Source organism: Eulemur rufifrons, chromosome 4, assembly GCF_041146395.1.
Source record: "Eulemur rufifrons isolate Redbay chromosome 4, OSU_ERuf_1, whole genome shotgun sequence".
Lineage (NCBI taxonomy): Eukaryota > Metazoa > Chordata > Mammalia > Primates > Lemuridae > Eulemur > Eulemur rufifrons.
Window position 1 is genome coordinate 76,906,704 of NC_090986.1, and position 24,084 is coordinate 76,930,787.

The window sequence follows — 24,084 nt, forward strand, 5'->3', positions numbered from 1 at the left end:
AAATATACAGAAAAAATTAGCCAGGCCTGGTGGCGCATGCCTGTAGTCCCAGCTACTCGGGAGGCTGAGGCAGGAGGATCACTTGAGCCCAAGAGTCTGAGGTTGCTGTGAGCTAGGCTGACGCCACGGCACTCTAGCCTGGGCAACAGAGTAAGACTCTGTCTCAAAAACAAAAAACAAACAAAAAAAAAACCTAAAATAAACTACATTGTAAGCCATGTTGTATTAAAATGTTTGGGTATAACTACACATATTGTAAATACCAAGTCCCCATATCTGCAGTCCTAGTGCCTAGCATACATCCAAGGACACAGTAGGTAGGCATTTAACAAATACTTGGTAAGTTAATTAACAGATCTGCTACCATTTCAACTAAAGACAAAAATCCCTCCAAAATACATAGTAAAATATACAATCTTTTAAAACCCAATCAACCATAAGACAAACATCATCTTGTTACATAAACTGGTACAAAAAAAGAACACACCAATTTCTGTAATTCTTTATTAAAAATACTGCTGTACACATAGACTGAAAACAGGATTAAAGATGAATAACACATATTGGGATCATGACATTAGAACTTAACATACTGGTGCTTTTTAGGGAAGTTGCTGACATCCAAATCACAGAACCAAGGTCAAAAGCAAATACAAAGGTACCCTCAAAAATATTTACAATGAAGTAAATACACTAACAGAATTTAAAATAGGTACAAAAAATTGAAATGACCAACGTTACATGATTTCAAGGGTTGTCCCTTCTGTGCTTTTATGTCATAACAGGAAGGTATGGGAAGTTTATAACCTTAATTTGACTATTCTCAGATATTAAAATCTTCCTATGAATTAAAAAGACTTTTAGACAACCTCTTAAGTGGAATTATACTATGGAAAAGAGGGCTCCCCCAAAAAACACCTAAGCAGAACTGAGAGTTCCTTTGAAAACCATTCCCAATAAAAACTAAATAAAAAATAAATATAAAACAAAACTAAAAAAAAAAAATATATGCATTACCTGACACCAACTGTTTTCTGGCTGACAATATTTACTCATGAAAACATATCAGCTGTCTATCTTTTATATGCAAACCAAGTCCTGAGGTTAACTAGGGGCTGAAGCAAACTAGCATTTGTGATGCAAACATTCTTGGGTTTGTGATGTAAACTTGCCTTGCAGGGAAGTTTGCTGGTCTATACAGAATGAGAAATTCAAGCCCTGTTTTAACCCCTGCCCTTCTTTAGCTTTCACAAAACATTGGTCCACAAATTAAATTTTCAAAAAGTTCCCAGGCCCCAAAACTAAAATAGATGATCCCCTTTCATTTTCAAAGAAAACAACATTGGAAAAAATCTCCAGCCCGCTTATAAATTAAGCATTTCATATTTTCTTCTAGAATACAAGTAGTTCTTTTTTGTACAAAAGAATTACAATATGATTTGTCAAAAAACATATAAAAAGACAGCTGCTCTTCCTCAAATACATGAGCTAATGATAAAAGACTTTTGCATGTTAATGTCTCCAAGTTCTTGTTCTTTTACATAAAAAAGAACATTATGGTGGCAAATGTTAATTATCCTTTGAACATTATGTTCTTTTAAAATCCATCCAGATCAAATGCAGTAATTGATTTTCTTTTTAACTCAACAACTGATGCTACCAAACGTGGGTTCAAATATACTTGTTAAAATGTGTAAAGTGTGTCTCTAGTCTTCAAAGCTTTCAGGTGAAGAGAGGTGCTTTTTCTTGATGCAAATCTCAAGGCAGAGAAAATCATTTTAAAGCTTATAAAAAGTGGACAGAGAAATACTAAAAACTTCTCTGAATATACAAATATGTTTAATTATTAAAATTGAAGACAGTAACATCAGTTGCAAGTGCTTGGGAGTCTGTCCTGACCTTTCTGAGTTTCCACATTTTCTTCATAGTTGCATGGTGAGCACCCAGTGCTAGTAAAACATTCAGTGCTGGGAAAGGAGATATAGTCTTCATTACTGTTTTTTAAGAAAGAAAATTCCTATGTATTTGGCAGTCTTCATTATCAAAGTATAGGTATTTCAGTAACTAGAAATTCCATGAATACCCAAGTTTGGCGACAACTGCATGTCCAAATATTAAGAAAGTTAAGAGGAGGAAAATTCCAAACTTTTGAGATGGATTTATTCTGGAATATCCCACAGAGTGAGTTATTATCAAAAGTACTATTACTTTGGGCTAAGCAGTGACTGCAAAGGCACAGCAGATTGTTATCCCTCCAGATTCAGGCTGTAAAACATCAGAAAGCTCTTGATACCAGACCACTGCTGAATTTAGTTCCTCTTCCGAACAGTGTCTCTGTGTTTGTATCCAGTGTAAAGGACCATAATAAAGCTGTGGTTCAAAGAACAGAACTTTATACAAAAAAAAAAAAAAAAAGCAAACTGGAAAGAACCTAAAGTAATATACTCCTGAACTTTAGGCCTTTAACACAATTTTGCAATTTTTTTTGTATCAAAAAATTACATAAATGTAAATGTATCTAGCAGGCAAATAACGTTTTAAAAAAGGCTCTGGTTGAATTTGGAGCGAAGAGCTATACGTGCTTCTTCAGTTACTGTTTATCCAACATTTATTCAGAAAGGATTTAAATCAACTAACAGGGAAATTCATATCCAACAATTCACTGATATTTCTCTTTGTGTGTTCTTAAAAACAAAACAAAACACAAGTCTCAGTCTGAACTAACAGTGGGTGGCATACAGAGCTTGCATACAATACTCTTACAAAAATTATGCACTATACTGCACTTTTATGAGATTTACCTGGTCCATTATGTTATTCAGGGCAACTCATCCCCAAAAGAGCAAATTTTGCAACCCTCAATGGCAAAAATGCTGCCCAGCATTGTTTCCCAAAAATGTCCTTGCAATAGTTTCCCTTAATAAGTATACAATGTGGCAAAAGTTCAAAGATCAGAAAAAAGTCTTTAAAAAATTAAAATTAGTGCATATACAAGTGGAAAAAACAAAAGCAGGAACATCATTCACCTGATGGTGCTCCTTAATCTAGAATAAATTCTTCACAGATAGAGCCTCCAGTGGCAGCCATAGCTCTTGGATAAGTGAAACATTCTTCCTTTCAAGTAACAGTGTACCTGACTGAAGTGCAAGCAGCTTTGCTCATCTCCTGTTTGTTTCCCAAATGTGAAATGAGATGATGAAACAGTTCAGCTGTAGTGCAATTTGCTATTAGTTAAGTTCCTCAGCTGTGTCCTGCGTGTTTTTTTTTTTTTTTTTTTTTTTTAGCAAATACTACAACTGACCATTTGCAGCTGCAATCAGTTCTTGAAAAGTGTTTTCAAAGCAGCGCTTTAAGTCACTGTAAGTCACCACGAGTACACTCTTCTCATCTCTGGAAATCAGACTTATTTTTTCTGGCACACCAGCATCTAGCTGAAACATACATATGCAAAATATGAAGTTCACACTTTGTGGAAAAGATTCTATCACAGGACATTTGCGATAATGATAAATGAAATATTTAAAAACTGTCATGTTCCCTTTCATATACTCGTAAGTATTTTATATCACTTATCAGTATGCACACAATTTTCAACTCATGTTTGTCAAACAAACACTGCCCTACATATCTACCTACCCCTCATGCTTAGCATTTGTTTGCATTACACTCCATCCAGCTGGAACACTGTAACTTAATTATTCCCCCAATAGCTTCCACTTTTTTGTATCATGAATTACAGGGTAAAGAATGTAGTCATCTACTAATTTTTTTTTCTTCTGTAGGAAATACTAAGTTTTTTCTTTAGGAGAAATACTTAAAAGTATAAATAATAAAATGTAAAGTAGGAGTGATTTCAAAGCTAATATAGCCAAATTGTTTTCCAAAGGATGTCAATTAGACACCATTGATTTATGAGTTGTAACAATTTACCAGCAGCCCCACATCAAAGGAATGCCTTGCTATTTTAATTTACATTTTTAATTAACTATTATTATCAAACTTTTTTCATACATTTACTTTTAATATTTCTGCTTGTGTGAATGCTAGTTTATGATTTTTACCCACTTATCTATTGGGATTTGGCAGTAATATTTTAGTGAGGTTTTTATAAAGCATAAATACTAATCCTTAGTCTAGCAAATAACCTGGCTTGTTATAGTTCATTTTTGTTAGTTTTCAACATAGGTTTTTTCTTTCCTTTATTCATTAATTGATACATTAAAATAGGTTTAAAACTTACTGAGAGCTCAAACATTCAAATCATCTTACCATTTAATTTCTGTCATCCTTTCCATCAAAATAAGGTTACGTAAAATCTTAGTTTTTATATAATCAATATGGCCATCCTCCCCTTTTAATTTATTATACTCTTTTCAAACACAGACTATTCTCACATTCCAGATTTGGGATAATTTTATTTACTACTAGCTATTTTATGACATGAAATAGAATTTTCTTCAAATTTTTAATTATCCTAATAGTCATTAAATAACCTTTGCTTAGGAAAAGTGTCTATTATACTCATTGCATAGGATCTACTGCTCAATGTTGATACTAGTTCTACATATCTTTAATAACTGGTGCTTTGAAAGTATGGATACTATGTTTTAAAATCTGATAGAATTATTCTCCACTCATTGCTCTCAAGAAAAGGTTTGTCCTTTAAGAGAAATAAGGGGAAAATGAATATACAAATCAGACTGGATTAGTTTAATGCAGTTCTGTGCTGTTGTAATGTAGGTTATTGACAATACTCTCTAAAGAGTTTAAAGAAAATTCAAATAAAGCAGTGCTGAAAAACAAACTACAACATTTTCCCTGAAGAGTAACCGCACTATACATTAACAGTTCTAAATCACAGGCTATAGCAGGTATTTTCTCCTTTAGTACTTACAATTTAGGACGGTTTAGACCAAGGGTCAGCAAATGTTTTCTATAAAGGGCCAGACAATAAATGTTTTAGGTTTCAGGGGCCATATACAGTCTCTGTCACATATTCTTTATTTATCGCTTGGTTGTTTTACAACCCTTTAAAAATTTAAAACTGGGCCAGGCGTGGTGGCTCATGCCTGTAGTCCCAGCATTTGGGAGGCTGAAGCAGGAGGATCACTTGAGGCCAGGTGTTTGTGCCTGGGCAATATGGCAAGATCCCGTTCTACAAAAAAATTTAAAAATTAGCCGGACATAGTGGCATATGTCTATAGTCCCTGCTACTCAGAAGGCTGAGGCTGCAGGGAGCTGTGATCACGCACACCACTACACTATACTCCAGTACTCCAGCCTGGGCGACAGAGCAAGACCACGTCTCTTAAGATAGAGGGGAAAAAAAAAAAGTCAAACTATCCTTATTAATAGCTTGCAGGCTGTACAAAGAGGCCATAGAATGGATTTGGCCCACAGGCCATGGTTTGCCAACTTCTGGTTTAAAAACCTACACAAAGACTAGGATTTACTTCTGGAGAGCAGTTCTAAATTCCATAATTCCAAGTAACTCATAAGGGAACAAGTTCCTTCTTTCCTCTGTAAGTTTTACTCTCCCAGTCTTTTCAAAACATAAAGCTTACCTCTTAAATAAATTTATGATATATCACTATCTATTTAATTTATCTAATCACCTAATTCACCATTCACAAATGCTGGGCCTATGAATGCTACCAATATTATGCTTTTATTATACTTAATTATAATACCTGTAGTTAATGTAAATGAATTGATAACTTCCAGTACAACTCACAATGACTTAGAAGGGATTCAATTCTTAAAAGATATTTAAACATAAAATTATTTTTCTGTTTTTACCACTCATTGTCTTACGTAAATAAAATACAGTATTACAGTATAAAGGGGGGAAAGCAGTCATTTTGTGACACTTATAATAAAAAGATCTGCAATAAAAATTTTGAAATTATTCATGCAGGTATTAAGAAAAATCCTCCTATTCTAGAAAATGTTATTAATAAAATGCTTTACAGACTACAGCAAGAGTACATTCTGATTCCTTAAGTCTCCTAGTATTTGCAGAAGAGGCAACTCTACCAATTGTAGGCAGCATTATAAGCTTAAAAATCCAGATACAAATTACCTTGTTAAGACAAGAAATGATATGACTGAGGTCAATCCAAGGAGCACCTGCTTCTGTCACCTGATGAAAAAGATGATCCCTAAACAGTTTTAACAGATAACGGTCTCCAGTCTCTGACCAAGTAGGATCCTTTTGAAACCTGGAGGAAGTTAATATTTACCTCAGTAACTCATGCTATATGCTACATGGCCATATGCTTATTTTTCAAACTAAAAATTAGTTTCATTTTACTTTTTCCTGATAAATAAACAATTAGGGTTTTTTTGGTATAATATTAAAAATAATCTCACAGAATAAGAAAGTATATGAATTATAGTTTTTAATTCTCAATTCTCTGGGGAAAATCCTCTCTTATGCATTCCTACTTTATATTACCACCTTATTTCAGCCCCTACCATTAGATAAAATGGAGAAGAAAGAAAAAAATGTTTCTACATATCTTTAAACCAAGCTTATGAGAGAATATTCTTTTCCTCCTCCCATCCTGTAGGTGACAATAGAAGGGGATTGTCAGACATGTCATACTTCACTAATGGGCATAAAATAGAATGTTTAGGAAACAAAAAGGAAGTAGATTTTGGTTTCCTACCACTGCATCTGAAAGGAAGCTGTAGAGAATTGGAGAACCACATGATCACTGTTAGTTTTGAGTGACCTTAGGGACATATAGTCTAGTGGGGAAACATGTTATTTGAATAATCAAAGAAAGTTGCAATTGCATATTTAAATAATGCTATTAAAAGAAAGGGATATTATATAGAACAGAAACAAGAATTCATCTGAGAGGACAAGGATGGTTTTCCAGAGGAAGTAGTGGCTACTCTTCCCAGAAGAAGGATGCTCCTTAGTCAGAGGGATCAGTATTTGCAAAGGACAGCGTGGAGCACTGAAGAGGCCTAAGACAGGTCAGTGTGTCTGGATGGGGTTGGGAGAGAAAAAAGAAAAGAAAAAGACCAAATACAAGGGAAGAGAGGGAGGGGGAGGGGGAGGGAAAAGAGGGGGACAGAGGGAAGACAAGGAGGAAGAGTGAAAGAAAGCAAGGGGGCAGTGAGAGAAGGCAAGGGGGGAGGACAAAATAAAAGGGAAGAAAAAGGCAGATCTGAAGCAAGGATGACAAGTAGATAGGGACCAAATTGTGCAGCCTCAGATGATGTTTAAAAAACTGTCTTTTTTCTAAGAACCCGGGGAGAAGCTCATCATATTGTTTTAACACAATCCTACTTGAGTTCTACAAAGGTCATTCCTGGGACTTCCAATTAAAATGCAGATTAAACACACCCATTTATCTCTGCTCCCTTTCAAAAGCCCACCAAATTGACAGTGAATGTCAAAAAAGGGTATAAACACAGGGAGGGACAAAGGGATCAGAAGCAGCAACAATAGTGAACAAGAGATATTCAGGAAAGTCTGGAAGGCAGAAAGCAGATAGGTAAGCTGAGACACTAAAGCCATCAAGGACTACCAAAGATGCAGGTGTGGACTTAGATGAAAACAGCAGAACTGAGAAAAGGTTCCATAAACAGCAAACAGATGACCCATCTCTCAATCCTGACCCCACCTCTGACTGGCAGAAGTCTGGAGGTTTACTCTCTAGAAAGGGTGGATCAAAGGGGTGGTGGTGGGTGAGACACTATTCAACAAATGTCTTTCCCCTGCTTGGCTCCCAAAACTTGGCTGTCAGGCTTATACCACAGTTTTCAGGGGATGCTGATCTGACCAAGAGAAATGATGACATTCAGAGTCTACCAAAAACAAACAAAAATCATATATAACTTTATCACATAGAAAAGCTCAATACCCTGCAATCCCTACCCCCACACAGAGCTTCTCATTAGCTTTTTTAGGAACTCATTCTTAATATGAATTGACAGCCAAAGATCAGAAATCTTTTGAAAAGGGAATAAAACAACAAAACAAACTCTTGTTTCCTATGAGATACTGCAGTGAACAGAACAAAACTTAAAACTAAAAAAAGGAAAAAAGGGGGAAAAAACCCACAACTACCCACCACCAAAAGAATCTATACTTGACAGCCTCAGAGAAACAAGAATTAGATGGTGTAAGACAAACATTCAGAGAATAGAAAAGTGCTTGGAAATTAAAAACATGATGGCAGAATTTTAAAAATTCAAATAAGGATTAGAAAAAAATCTTTAATTTTAGAAAAATAAAGTTGAGCTAATTGCCCAGAAAGTAGAACAAAAAGGTAAGGACAGAAAATAGGTGAAGAGAATATTAGAAAATCAATTGCAAAGGCCTAACATCTGAGCAATGGGTTCCAGAAAAAGAAGTTATTAAAGAAACAATGAAGATAATTTTCCAGAACTGAAGAACTTAAGTTTCTAAGACTAAAAGGGCTCATCTGTTGATTCATCATTATGAATCAAAAACCCATAACAAGGCACACATACACACAGAGTGTTATGAATTTCTGAACATCAGTGAAAAAGAAAAGACTCTAAAAGCTTGGGGAAAGGGAAGGATTTGTTAAGGAAATAATGGAACAATGCTTCAAACTCTGAAGAAAAGTATCATTACTATTATTTACCTATTTACTGAAGTACCGGCTAACATAATCACTCAAGAGAAATTAAAAGTACAGAAACTGGAAAGGAGGAAGTATAACTATCACTATTTGTAGATGATGTGACTAAATATGTGGGAAATCCAAGAGAATCTATTAAAAAACTATCCAAACAATACAGCATCGAGAACAAAATTTACAGAAATCAAGAATTTTCACATATACCAATAACAAGTACTAAGAAGACAAAAAATGGGCAGGGGTGGGGGGAGACACTTTGCATTTATAATAGCAACAAGACAAAATACCTAAGAATAAATTCAGTATGCTATAACTATATAAAGAACAACTTAAATACTACTGAAGAGTACAAAAGTAGACATCAACAAATAGAATGACATACCATGATCTTGGTTAAGATGATTCAACATCTAAAAAAATACGTCCCAAATTTACTGATAAACATAACATGTTATCTTCCCTATTAAAAAAAAAACCCATCAGGTCTATTGACTTTTTTTTTTTTTTTTCCCCCGCTAAACAAGCTGATTTTAGAATTTATACAGACAAACAGTTTTAGGAAAACAACACACAATGAAATAGAGAGGAAAGAACACACACTATTAGATTTTAAAACTTCAATCATTAAAATAGTATGGAAGAGATGTGGCTTCAAATCAGTGGAGAAAAGTTACATTATTCAATACATGGCTTTTGGAGTACTAGGTAGTTTTCTGGGGGAAAAAAAGCTGGATTTATACCTTACATCCTACATAATTTCTAAATATGTAAATATTTTTAATATGAAAAAATGAAACCACAAATGTTCTAGGAAAAACCATGAGATAATTCCTTCATAATCTTAGAGAAGAGGGCTTTCTAACTATAACTCAAATCCAGAAACATAAAAGAAGTCTGATCAATTAGACTATATATGTATATGTCTGCATGGGAAAAAGTATGAGCAGAGTCAAAAAAAAAAAAAAATGACCAGCTTAAAACAGTTAAGCAGTAGAATGTGAGAGTGTGTGTGTTCTATACGTGTCGAGGAAAGGGGATGAGTCATTAGCTGAATTAAATATTTAAAAACAAATCCAGAAATAGTACTATAAACATATGTTTTAAAGAGGTAAATACCAGAAGAAACAGCTAAAAGAGTTTCCAAAAAATGATTCAACATATATTATATTCTCTTCATTCAGAAAAATTACTAGGGAAAATTCAAATTGAGTCTTTTTAACTCTGAAGAAAGTCATGTGGACTTGAACTTCAGAGTCAAAAAAAAAAAAAAAATCCCTCAAGCAGCAATATTTACCTATTACCTACCTCTATTAACAGATGAAACATTCTTGAAATGTAACTTGTGTTATAGTTTTAATAGCTGCACTTCTATTCTACCACCTGTCTTTTTTATCAACTCTGCTTATCAAAATATGGTTAACTTATAAATGAGGCAGAACTTAAATGACAAATAGTTTAAAATGGTGATGCCTTTCCAATGTCACCTATAGGACAGCCATAAAAAATGCATTTTAATAGAAGAGGCATGCAACAATTAGAGATTTCTGAAGTCTCTAAACTGACCAAGGTAGTAAACTAATTTGAAACTTTTTCTTCAAAAAAGACAAGGAAGAGGTAGTATTAGTCATAAAACGTTCTCTTGTGTGCAAACCACAATAGAAATTTCTAACAGTATATTTTCTGTATGTGCACATGTGTATAAAATTCATAAGGACAACCACACCTAGGCTGTGGTTAAAAAACAGCACCCTAATGGCAAACACAATCTTAAGGTCATCTCACATGAGAATTTTTCTCTTTATCCAAATATAACCAACCAGTAAGAATAAGGTACACTCATTCTCATTATGCAAAATAATGCCCTTATAATTGAAAACATTGTAAAATACTGTAGATCCTTACTCAGGTCTCTCATTGATTGTTCCCAATTTTGCTAGAAGCCTAAACAGTCTTCCATTTTGAACCTCCTATAAAACATTTTAAAAAGAGAGAGAATGTTAATATTCCAGATTAACTAAATATAAAAGCCAAAATATACAAAAACTGGTATCCTGAACCAATATTACCTTTAAACACATATACCCTAACATCTCCATCTTTTGGTTCTACTTTTAAACACATTAAGTCCACTTCATTTAATAACAGTACTCAAGAAGATTATGGAGCTGACCACTTTTAGGAATTGTTAAAGTAACTTACATGAAAAAATCAAGATTTTGTAAAATGACTGTAGCAAAGCCATGAATGAAAAGAACAAAGTGACCAGTAGACATATGGAATTAAAATACTAAACATTCAATTTGGACAAAAATATCTGCAATCTTAGCAAACTGGGCACTACATGCAGTACAATGATTACTGTATTTTATACCTATTTATACACACAGATGCAAGTGTATTTATACACACAGATACATTCTATTAACTACACTTTTTACCTTTGCAAGGTCTTCCTCTATGACATCATTTCTCATTTGAGCAGCATCCAATTGAGTATAAAATCGAGCACCAATCATGGGCATGATGTCATTTACACTTCGCATCCTGTTTTGATCAGTCAATAAATACCTGACCAAAATAAAAGAGGAATCACTTGAATGTCCAACATGCAATTAAAAAAACAACATAACCCACAAACACATAGCTGTTGCTGTCGCAATCATCTTAATGTACATAATTTTGAAAACATTTTTTCATGCAAGTCATTTTTATCCTTAAATATTATATTAATTTTCTCTGGAAAATTTTAAGAGCCAATGGAACAACTGTAAGCATGTCTCTTCTCTACATTTTTACTAATATGGAAATGAGAAAGCAAAGTAGAGTAGGGTTACACTTACCCATTTCCATTCTCAAACCCTTCTTTACAATGGCTCTAGATGAAAAGCTTGTTACAAACTTTTTGAGAGGAGTAAAATAGGGGGTGGTTGTGAGGTGGGGAGCTTTTCCTATTGTTCTTCAAAGATAATTTGTCAAACTAAAACTGGGTCTACCATTTTGCTAAACTGAATGAGCCCAACTTTTTAGGGAACTGTGTTCTGCAACTTTATCTACCAGCTATCACTATATATTCATTTCTGAGAAATCTTCATGCATTAACACAAATCAGAAGAGACCAGTTCAATTTCTACCATTATAATGAAGGCAGAAAATAGGAATTGTAAAAAAGTATATACTTCAAGGGCTACCTGTTAGAATACAAAGATTCTCTATCTTCTATTATTGTTTATTCTATAGGTAAGCCATTCTTTGACTTTCATGAGAAAGCAGCCTCCTATTCCTTCACTCTTTTGCTTGTAATTCTCTTATTTTCTTCATAGATCTTATCATTATCTGAAAATATTTCAGTTGTTTATATGTTTATTAACTTTTTCTCTCCATTAGGGTATAAGCTCCAGAAGATGGGAATTTTGTTCATCTTGTTCAAAGTATCCTCAGCATTTGCCATATATTAATAGTAGGCTTTCTTTTGTTGAATAAATGAACAGTTATACCTATGTGAATAATCTATGTCTTAGCTATTCATTTGTAATTAACTAACTTATTTACATCTAGTTAACCATATTTAAAGTTATTACAAGCTATGTGACTTTGGCAAGTTATTTTACCTCCCTTGGATTCAGTTCTGTCATCTCTAAAATGGTACTAATAATAGTATCTAATTTATAGGCTTATTAGGAGAATTAAATGAATTAATTCACGTCAAGCAGTTCATAAGTGCCTGATACATGGTTTATTGCTCCATAAATTTTAGTTTGTGTTTATTAAAATATGACTTTTTTGTTTATTCTTTTTTTATTAAGTAAAGTTTCAAATATTTATGAAATTACAGAGAATAGTAATATTGTGAATCCCCATGTATCATCACCCAGTTTCAACAATTATTAACATATGGCCAATTTGTTATGTTTATATCCTCTACTCCCACTTTTTTAGAAAGGATAATTTAGGGATTATAATCTGAGATTATTTGAGACATCCTAGGTGTTTGCAAACTAAGACTAGGAATCACTGCTGTGATCATATATAAAACAAATATTTTTATTTAAAAGATAAATCATCTTGTTTATTAATAGGATCCAGACAATCACTGGCTTCCAGCGCTCTGTCACAAGCAGGACATTTACGCCAGTGTAACAAAGATCAGGTGGGCAGCCCCATCCTCCATCCCCCAATTCCATACCCCAGGGCTGGTCCAAAAAGAAACTGGATCATCCAGGGCTACACAGAAAGATCAGAAGGGACAGCTGTAAGCTAAAAGAGACTGTTGATTAGGATCAATAAGTTCTAATTGCTTCTAGAATATACTAGGAAAAATTTCAAGACTTCCTAGCAACTCTTCTCTAATATAACTCATAATTATAATAAAGGTGGTAGTTGCCCACCCTCTGGAATCTTCCAGTAGTAAATGTGTCTTAGGGAGAAGCAATTCTGTGGTGGCAATAGTACACAATGGGTTTCTCCTAAGCCAAATTCATTTCAAATCTATATTCAAGGATTCTCTGGAGTAAAGATACTGGAGCATAAGTAGGGGGGCCCTCTGCAAACATGCTTTCCAGAATGGGTGTTTTGGCCATAGAGTACATAACTGGATTATATCCGAGGCTTATTCACGATGGTTTTCACACTCCCTAGAGCAGCACTGTCCGAAAGAACTCTGAGATGATGGAAACATTCTGTATCTGTGCTATCCAATTATGTTAGCCGGTAGCTACATGTGGCTGGCTGTTGAGTTCTTGAAATGTGGCTAGCATAACTAAAGAACTGAATTTTAAATTATAATTAATATTAATTTAAAAGGTCACATGTAGCTAGTGGATACCAATACAGCTCTACTAGGTGTCCTTTGACCAAATGTTTAAAACATCAATAACTAATTTAAACACATCAGTTTATTAATTTATTCTAAAAAATATATAATTAGCCATAAAAATAAATTAAAAGTTGTTTGTGTTTTGCTTGATTTTAAATAATAGGAACTAAAACAGAAACACTGCTAAAAGGCCCCTTAGGAAAATAAGCAATACCCAAACTTAAAACAAAAAAACTCTGCCTTATCTCATAAGATCATTACATACATTTTATCACATATTGAAACTTACAAAATCAGATTCTTCAGGTCAGAGGAATAGTTGATTGTCACCAGTTCCATGGCTTTCTGTAAATTCTCTCGCTGAATTCCTGCCAAAGAGTTGCAAGCCAAAGCCAACACAACTTTTCCTAATGATATCAGATCTGCTTGCTGACATGAAAGAATAAATATAACTTTTAATTTTTATTTCATAGGTACACATGTAATAAACTAACATTACCATCTAAATGGAAAAATCATTATAAATAAGCTGCGGAACTTAGGGCAGGGTTCTCAAATATTGGTGCTCATCAGAACCAACTAGGAGCTTATTGAAAAGATGATTTCTGGGCCCGTCCCCCAGAGATTCTTACTTAGTGGGTCTGGAAAATGGCCCAGCATTTTTAAAGCACCCAGGTAATTCTGATGAAGGTAGTTTTAGGGCAACACTTTAAGAAACATAAAGCAATTCACATGCCAACTACAGACTGCTGGTATTAAATGTTTTTGGTTTTTTAAAAAACAATTTAAAATTTAAATAGAGCTAATATGCTTCTCTATTACAACAAATTTAAGGTTACTATACACTTGCTTACACTTTTCTCATTTTCCATGACTCCCGGAATATAGTGGGAGTATAAAGAATTATTTGAAGAAAGTTCTCATTATAACATGTTCTATCCCATTACAGACATAAACATTAACCTGATTTGAGAACATCAAAAATGCTACAAACTTCAATGATATCCCATCTGTCTTTGTTTCCAAACAGACTATTTTTAATCACATTATCACAGATCTCTGAGCTTTGGAACCACCTACTTTCCTTTTTTAATTTTTTTTTTTTTTTTTTTTTTTAAAGATTTACCATTCTGAGGCTTTCCTTCTAAAAGGATTTTCAAAAGACAGCTGGCTGAACTAAGGTAAGCTCTTTATCATCTATTATAGCTCCAGGAAACAGAATGGTCATTCCAACTGGTCCTGCTTGGTAGGTAACTATTAATAATCACATGGCTTGGAGAATGGAATAGCTCAGAGTTAACAACAAATCATTTGAAGTAATTTTTACAGAAGATTTCTGTAAATCTGAGAAAGCATCTGAATTATTAGATACATGTTCATTTACTGAGTGTTGTTTATTTATAAGAAGTTTTCAAGCCCAGCTGTACATTAAAATCACCTGAGAAGCTTAAAAACAAAATAAAACAAACACCACAAAAACAAAAAGCATCTAGTGGCCATCCCCTCATGGTGCTGTATTAGTCTGGAGTAAGATCTAGGTACTAGAATTTTTCAGAGCCTCCACAAAAGACTTTTCTATGCAGCCAGGGCTGAGAACCATCAGGTGAGTAGAATATCTGTAACTGGCATATTTGGGAAACCAGCATATTTCAATCACTAATGAAATTTTAGCACTATATGGCTACCTTTAACAACATTTTACCTAAATAATAAGGACTAAGAGGAAGGCAAACTCCATTACTAAAATGACATTTCAAAGTGCAAATTTTAAAATGTGTCCCAAATTAGTATTTGTGAATTTGACACTTTAAACACAAGATCCTATAATCAGTTAAAAAAAAAAAAAAAAAAAGATTCTATCAACTACTTTTAATCTATCAGGAGAAGAGATGCCAAGGATTCATGTCAGAGGAACTTTTTAAGCTTCACTGGTGGTAAAGAGTTGGGAGCCCAGAATGGCAGGAGGGAAGCTGGCATGGGAAGAAACACCATCACTGACACCATCGCTTCTGTTCTCTGGAGGACTCTGCTATGAACTCTAAGAAGGATTCCCCCCAATCATACTACAGATCAGGTAAAACAATTCAAGTTATATTAATGTAATTGTAGAAATCTTGGTCAAAAGAAATCAGTATATGTAAATGCTAGCTGTAAATTTCTATAGGTATTTCAATCTAATATATTAAGCAAAGCAAACTGTAGGTGGTAGTTATCTATCAAGCACTTGAGCAGCAGTTACCGACACACAACCTCCCAACCCTTAAAAGCAGAATTTTCAGTTTGGCTCCATCCTGACTTGCTGCTGTATTAAGTCTCCCTCCTAGAACACTCCATTATTCCCTTTTACGAGACAGGGAAACAAAGGTCCAAGATAGCTAAAGAACTGGATGGATTTAAAAAGTAAGAATATCTGCTTTTGAGTACATCTCACCAGCTCTCTAAAGCTGACTCAAGGTGGGAATACTCACTTTCAGAAATAAAGTGTACATGTGACATAATCTGGATTAAATTAGACTTGATTTTTTTAAACAAATGAAGTTAATGAAGTCTCGCTTAATTAAGAATGTTTAACATCATAAAAACTCAGTAACTCTCCTTTCCTTATTTCTCAGCTAAATAATTTTCCATTTGTTATTTTGATACCTCCATCTGGTTTTTCCCCCCATTTGTTGAATTCAGGAGGTTTTCCCCCCAACTCATTTTCAGTTTCTTCCTGATTCTTGATTTCTTGATTTCTTTCTCTGATTCTATATATGGCTCTACTTATGTCCATTTTACTGAAAGTCAGTTTCTATTCACGTGTCTGAAACAGACTATGAAAAATAGACTACAAGAAACAATGCACTCCTTTCTTATGTTCCCTCTTCTCTGTAAAAATCACACTCCCCTTCTTAGGACTATCTTTAATTCTCTCCTATACCTTACTATAATAAGCTACATGAAAAGTCATCTATCCATAAATACCAAAAAATAAGAAATAAAGGAAAGAAAGTCTGATATATCCTTTAATGCTGAAAAAATAAAGTGACAATTGGTTGAAGGTTGCCTGATTTTATGAACGAAGGCAGTTCCTGACTTACAAATCAGTTGCCCTAAATGCTTACTTATTAATAGCTGGTTGTTTAGAACTGAGGATCATTTTTTCTTATGAAGAGTTTTGTTTTTCAAGGTAACTACACAACCTGTAACACACAACTGGAATACTGCACATTTACAAATATAAGGTAGAAACTGTTGTGACACTCACAGAAAAAAGAAAAAAAAAAAATCAAACTAGTCTTGTTTTATACTAGTAATTTTAAAGAACAGGAACCCTATTCAGAAAAGAATAAGGAGACAACTGTAAGGCATACGTTTTGTTTTTTAATGTGGACGGGGGTTTCTAGATACTTACAAGTTGATGGTACTGGCTCTAAAAACGTGTAATTTTCCTTCAAAAATTTAATATGATTTGCTTGAATATATGAAGATCACTAGCATTAACAGTCAATAATCAATCACTTTTGGAAGTACAAAGACTATGAAGAAAAATTAATCGAAGCCTATTAGTTAAGCACTAAGTAAGTATAAGACAGAAGATAAGAAGGAAAGTAAGCTAAGAAACAACCACCCTAGATAACAAAGAGGGAGCAAATCCCCTTAGGCAGAAGAAAGCTGCTGCTGAGGAAAAAAAGAATTAGGCAGATTCCTCCTTATAGTGCCCACTAGATGTTGCTATCAACCAGGACAGCTTGGCAGCTGTTGAGGTTAGGTAGGCACAAGCAGAGGGAAAGAAAGATGTGAAAAGTCTGCATAAAACTGAGTGCAATGAATCCCTGTAAGTTTTGGGATTGCACTGTCTGTGGTTCAGTAGCAAAGGTTTGTGCATGAATTAGAATACTAATACTACTTAGACTCTACTTCTCACTTTGTCCTTTCTTTTCTTTTTGTTCTCAAATTTTGTCTCATATAAAGTGAACTAAAATCTTCTTTTAAACCTTTAAACAAAAGTTGAAAAGAGAAGAGCAATGGGAAGGTGTTTCTTTCTCTATGTGATTAAGAGATTCTGCCTTATATCAACCTCTGTATTCTGTATATTCCAACCTATAGGGCTCTATGCTAAGTACATCACAGTGGCTATGAAATACACATTCAAAGTTTGCACAGAAACCACCCAAGAATAAATTGAAACCTAGGCTTAAAACCCTGAAATACTTTAAAATAAACAAAATTTGTCTTTAAAATAGAAAAACAAGATTTAAATTATTAAATAAGTATTCATATTTATTCTTACTCACCTGGTACTGGGCCATTAATGCCAAAGGATTATTATTTTGGCTGTTATCAAATGTTAAAACATCAAAAACTCCAACACAATTTACTCGCAACCTTTAAGGACCAGAGAATTTAAGAAAATAATTACAGTAAGTTTTTTAAAATTATGTACTAATGGAAATTTAACTTTCCCTATAATATTAGGAAGGATCTCAGACCGCTTAGTCAAACTCCATCCCCACCCCCACATCATCCACTACCCATTTTAGAAATGAGTAAATTAAGGCTCAGAGATAGGCCTACTGTTACAAAAGTCAGTAACTGATAAAGCCAGAACTATAATTCACATCTACTGACTAACAGGTCAGTGTTCTTTTCACCACTCCAAGCTGTTTATTACTTATCCACGAAAGAGAACTAGTTAGTTTCCTAACACTTGATAAGATGTACTAGGCACTGTTCTAATCATTTTACATGTATTAACTCATTCAAATCTCTCAATAACCTTATCAAACAGGTACTTTATAAATGAGGAAAATGAAGTTAATATTAGCACTTGTCTAATAAGGTTGTGAAAACAAAACTTGAAGAAGTTACTTTTACTTTTTTAAGATTATATAGATAGTAACTAACAGAGCCACAATACAGACCCAGATCTTCAGCTATGCTGTCCAAGACAATTCTCAAAATTAACAGTAACTCAAAACTCAAGTGAAGTCAAGACTGGTAACTCTGTATCAGTGGTTCTCAAAGCATGAGACTCAACCAGCAACAATAGCATCACTTAGGAACTTGTTAAAAATGCAAATTCTCAGGCCCCATCACCGACTTACTGAATGAAAAACTCTAGGTTTATCAGACAATGTTCACAGTAAAAGAAAACAATTTTAAAGGAAAAAACCTACAAAACAAAAAACTCTAGGAGTAGAGCCCAGCAATTTATGTTTAACTCAATCAATTAAACATAATCATGAATCAATCTAGGTGATTCTGGTTCATGCTAAAATTTGAAAATTACGGTTCTACACAGAAAAGCTGTATTGCTGTTATTTCTGTATTCCCCGAACCCTAACAACATATACCTCCTTGACCCTTTCCCCATTTTATTAAGAATTCAACTTGTTTTTTTAAACTTACAAATGAACTCAAAGTCACAGCAGTTCTTCTGGATAGAATATATGAAAAGGTAGAATTAAAACAAATCATCATGCTTTGTTTACTAAGCTGTCAAATGAAAGATGCATAAGAAGAAAGAAGCCAAAACTCAAATGCTAGTACCTTGTTTTGCCGGTTATCAGAATCTTTGTTGGGTCCATAACGCGACATGCCAAACCGGCTGTATGAATGGTACGCAATGCAGAACTCAGTTGGACAATATATGCCCAAATAAGAGATTCTGGCAATAATCCTGCATGCTGTCTGGGCAATGGTCCATCGTGCTGGCCTATATAAAACAAATTTAAAAATGACATCTTTATTTAAGCAACCAACTAAAAGACTGAAACGCTTAAACAAAAATTAATAAAGAAAATTCATGGCACAGAGTGTGGATTTGTGTGTGTATGTGTATTTTAGACTATAAGAAAGAATTTAAGAGAGAAGTCAAAGGTTCCTATGTCTGTGATTATACTTTTTATATTGTTAGCAGAAGTAGAGCTCTCAATGAAATGCTCTTTTCTATAACCACATAATGACTTAACAATAAAAATTACTTAAAGCAAGAATTTATACTTAATTGTTAACCAAATAAATATAAATTCTGATTAAAAACAGGAACTGTAGAGATTTCAATTTTACTTAAAAGGTGGATAATCCCAGCCTCTATTACTGTTTAGGTATGTGAGAGCTGTTCATTCTGTGGGATATAAAAATCTCTATCATCATTTATGTTCAATGTTTATTTTCTGTCTACTGCTCAGCCTCCTCTATTACAGAAATGTTCATTAGACATTAGAAATGTTCATTAGACCCAATTCACACACAACCATAAATGTAAAACACTGCATGTCACTTATGTGTAATGATGAAATGTAAACATAATCTGATCTACCATGAAAAGTCATCATTTTTATTCTACCAACTCTTGTAACTGCTTTTAGATAATATTTTCTAGATCATGGTTAATACTCAAATCAGTAGAAAAGGAGGCATATAAATTTAATCCAGATTTTGTAATTATTTCAGGGAATACGACCTTATATTTATATTGTTGTAAACAACCTTTTGTGAATCAGGTATAAAAGCAACAAAAATAAGTGGTTAATTATGGAGATAAAAAAACAAAAAATAGGAGCCTATGGCTTGGGATAAAATTTCTAGTAAGAAGCACATATAAAATTCAAAATTATTACTTCTCAACTTGGACAGAACTGAAAATACACTATATAGAAAATAGTTTTAGATGACTCCCAAAGTGGTTCTAGTGATAAATGCCAAGACAATGTCAAAGATGACTATGCAGAGTTTAATTAAAACTATTTAATAAACCTGGTAATAAGGAAAAGGAATATTTATAGCAAACACATAGTGCTGTGTGCCAGATTCTGTTCTAGTTGTTTTACCCACATCAACTCACTTTAAACTTCTTATCAACCCCTACGTGGTATGATATTATTCCCATTTTCTCAATTAGTGTATTTCTTATAACGTGATTTTTAAATTTGTGTTAAGATAATACATTGCACAGTATAAGCAAACAGTAGACTTCCATGCATGTATGGTATGTTTAGGGAAGTTACTACCATTCAAATAGTATTTTAAAATATTAGAAAAAGGACTGCTTCCTGTGAAAATTAAACATTAATATATCAAATAATCAGACAACACCAAAAACAGAACTGAAGTGGAAAAAAAAATGGAAAAGAATGTTATCAAAGAGTGGTTCTCAACAAGGGTTGATTTTGGCCCCCAGGACATTTGGCAATGTCTGGAGATATTTTTGGTGTCACAACTGGAGTAGAATATGGGGTTGCTATTGGCACGCATTAGGTAGAAGCCAGGCCATCTAGTGGGTAGAGGTCACTGCTAAACAATTCTGTAATGCACAGGACAGCCCTCACCAAAATAATTATACAGCCCAAAATGTCAACAGTGCTGAGGTTGAGAAACCCAGCTATAAATTAAAGCCAACAGTCATTTCACAGGTGTTATTACTAAAATAAACTTGAACAACAACCTCTATTCATATATAGGAAAAGTTCTACCACATCCCCTTCAACAAAATTATGTATGTGTCTACAGATGACATTGCAAAAGGAAAAAAAAGACCACACTACATGACCAGATTTTTAATGTGGGACAGCCATGTAACCACAGCTTTCTTTTTTCAACTGTCAGAAGGCAGAAAGCAAAGTTACAAGCAAACAGAAGTAATATATTTTTTTATCTATAATTAGATTCTTTAAAAGAGCTGCAATCTAAAAAATACTTTAATGTGGACTCAAATCTTTCATCCCCCTCCATTAATTTCTATTAGTTATATATTCAAGAAAATCTTAAGATTAAAAACCATAGGAAAGAATGTGATGCTTCTTTCTTGACCCCGAAACCAGAAAATGAGACCTTACCCATATATACATATATATATATATGTATATATATATATATATGTATATATATAAACTAATAGACATCTCAAAATGGATTTACTTTTTCTCAGAAATCATTTACTCTTTAATAAACATTTGTTAGAATATAATTAAAATACTGTAGTTCTTTGAAAACGTTGAATGATAAAATGATTCTTTAAGTAAATATCAGAAAGGGGCAAAAAACAAAAAAAGGAGAAAATATACCATATTAAAGTTACTTGAAAATCTATTTTGAAGACTGATTCCATAAGTAACATGGAATCCTACCTTTAAACAAAAGCATTTGTTTAGGGAAATAATTACATAAACGATGATACATAGTCACAGTGGGAATCACTAAATTATATTCAGAGAATATAAAAACTAGGCGAAAATACTTATAATAAATGAAAGATACAATGATGTAAAATGATAAAGCAATGCAAAGGGAGACAAAAACAAAACAAGACTAGAAAGAAATGTATCAAAAGATTCATAATGCTTATACTTTGCCAGTGAAGCCATAAGGATTTTTCTTTTAAATTTATTAAATTTTCCAAATAGGCTGGATGTGGTGGCTCACGCCTGTAATCCTAGCACTCTCAGAGGCTGAGGTAGGAGGACTGCTTGAGCTCAGGAGTTGGAAACCAGCCTGAACAAGAGCAAGACCCTGTTTCTACTAAAAATAGAAAAATTAGCCAGGGGTCATGGGGTATACCTACAGTCCCAGCTACTCCAGAGGCTGAGACAAGAGGAGCGCTTGAGCCCAGGAGTTTGAGGTTACAGTGAACTATGATGACACAACTGCACTCTACCAGCGGTGACAGAGGGAGGAAAGAAAAAGAGAGAAAGAAAGAAAGAAAGAAAGAAAGAGAGAGAGAAAGAATGAACGAACCAATCATCTTTATTCAGAAAGTGCATTTTTAAAACAAAATCATATTCAGAGGAAAAAAAATTTTAACATATTCTGTTATTTCAAACGCCAGATATTTATATGAGTCTTCCACAACTCATCTCAGTAAATCCACAAAATCCATTATCTCCTAACTTTCTTGCAGATCAACTCCATTTCTTTGAGATATTTCTTTTAAAAATGTAATAGGGTTTTTAAGCTGAGTGATTACAGGAATAAATTTATATGTATTTTACAACACAAAACTATCGTTCCACTGAGCAAAAGCATTTGCCAAAACAAAGTTTGCTTGCATCTTTTTCCTACCCCACTTTCTCTTTGTGAAATAGGCATCAGCATTAGGGTCATTAAAGTGTCTGTTCATCATGGTTTCTCCTCCAGCATGGAAATCATATGCAAACACAAGAGCTGAAAATAAAACACAAACACTCATTACTGAAATCTGGCTTCAAATAATGAAGCTCACCAGCAGAAAGACAAATTGTAAGTTACTACTCACAAGGCTCGGCAAATGCCTTAGTGGTAAATACTTCACGCAAAGTGACAATATTTGAGTGTTGAATTTTTTTCCACATATCGACCAACACCATGCACTTTGTATTAACAAGACGAAAACCTGAAAAGGAAAACTTTTCTATTACAGTAAACTGTAAATGACATCTATCATATTCCATCAGAAATAAGAAAACACTATATTTATACATTGCTTATGAGGTACTAATTTCCAAAAGAAAACAATACATTTATTTATTGTCCTTTAAATTCATATGTTAAATAAATCAATTTATTCAAGGTTTGAATAATCTCAGCACAAATATTATTATAAAAGATCATAATTTATTTCCTTACCATGTATCCTCCGAAGGCAATATGGTAGATCATCTTTGCTATTTACAGCTTTGTAGCAAGATGTAATGTACCCAAAATTACTTGATTTCTGTATCCGGTTGGGGGGTGGCAGTGGTTCTAAAGGGAATAGGCTATGATAGCTGTCAACTTCTGCAGGAACTGCTAAGGTAATTTGTAAGAAGACAACTTTAAGTATAGACATTCATAAATCTCTCACAGTAACACAAAAGAAATCAAATCTACTATAAACAATCATGTATTATAACATATTTTTGTATTATAGGATAGTGTCGATGTTTATAACAATTCTATAAAACTATGGCTTCACTATCAATATAAATAGGCATAACTAAAGTTCATCCATTCAAAAATATTTCCTATCTTTTATAGCACAATATAAGTTTGTTTCTTAAACTATTATCAGAAATAATCTGGGTTATTGCTTAGGTACTAAACATGTCTGATTCTGATGCTGAGTAAAAATCAAGATAAATTTTGCTTCTTTAACACATTGACTGTCATGCTAGAAAAAAAAATTTTTCCCTGGGGCCACAGTGTTTTATTAAAACAAAAGGATCCTTCCTAATTTGTTATTTTTTATTGTTTTCTCTGCGTGAGTTATGTGCAACCCAATCCACGTTTTTAGAATTGCCAATATTAATTGTAACAATAAGAACATCAACAAGCAAGATTTTCATGAACCAACTGCAGGGTTTTGCTTCATGAAGCCTCAGGCTCAAAACTAGCCTGAGTTAAATACAACTCACATGGCAGTTAATAAAATTAAACATTTTATTTTGTACAAAATATATTCAGACAATGGTATTTAACACATAAATTCTTGCTTTTTAAAGTAGAAATTCAAAACAAATCACATTTAGTATGTACATGTATGTATATGTTTATGTGTATATCAATGTATGTTCCTATAGATGTGGCAATCTGTATCAAAACTCTTAAAAAATCAATCTTTTGCTCATTATGAACAACTCAAGGAAATTATCTCCCCCAAATAATTGAGAGATGGACAGCTGATAGCAATGCTCACTCCAGGTGAGT

General features: G+C 33.5%; 1 protein-coding gene across 2 annotated transcripts in view; it reads right to left on the reverse strand.

The window, feature by feature from the left end:
• Nucleotides 1-489: 489 nt before the first annotated feature.
• PAN3 (poly(A) specific ribonuclease subunit PAN3) overlaps nt 490-24,084 on the reverse strand; it is a 131,775-nt gene continuing 108,180 nt past the window's right edge. Inside the window, exons 10-19 of one of the 2 annotated variants that reach the window (XM_069467400.1) lie at nt 23,026-23,187; nt 22,676-22,792; nt 22,483-22,584; nt 18,973-19,138; nt 17,718-17,808; nt 13,730-13,869; nt 11,066-11,195; nt 10,530-10,594; nt 6,083-6,221; nt 490-3,431 (exon numbers count right to left, since the gene is read on the reverse strand). In XM_069467400.1, the coding sequence (XP_069323501.1) occupies nt 3,291-3,431; nt 6,083-6,221; nt 10,530-10,594; nt 11,066-11,195; nt 13,730-13,869; nt 17,718-17,808; nt 18,973-19,138; nt 22,483-22,584; nt 22,676-22,792; nt 23,026-23,187 (1,253 nt within the window). In that variant the 3' untranslated portion in view covers nt 490-3,290. The remainder of the gene's footprint in view (nt 3,432-6,082; nt 6,222-10,529; nt 10,595-11,065; nt 11,196-13,729; nt 13,870-17,717; nt 17,809-18,972; nt 19,139-22,482; nt 22,585-22,675; nt 22,793-23,025; nt 23,188-24,084) is intronic. The other variant, XM_069467401.1, reaches the window with a different exon arrangement.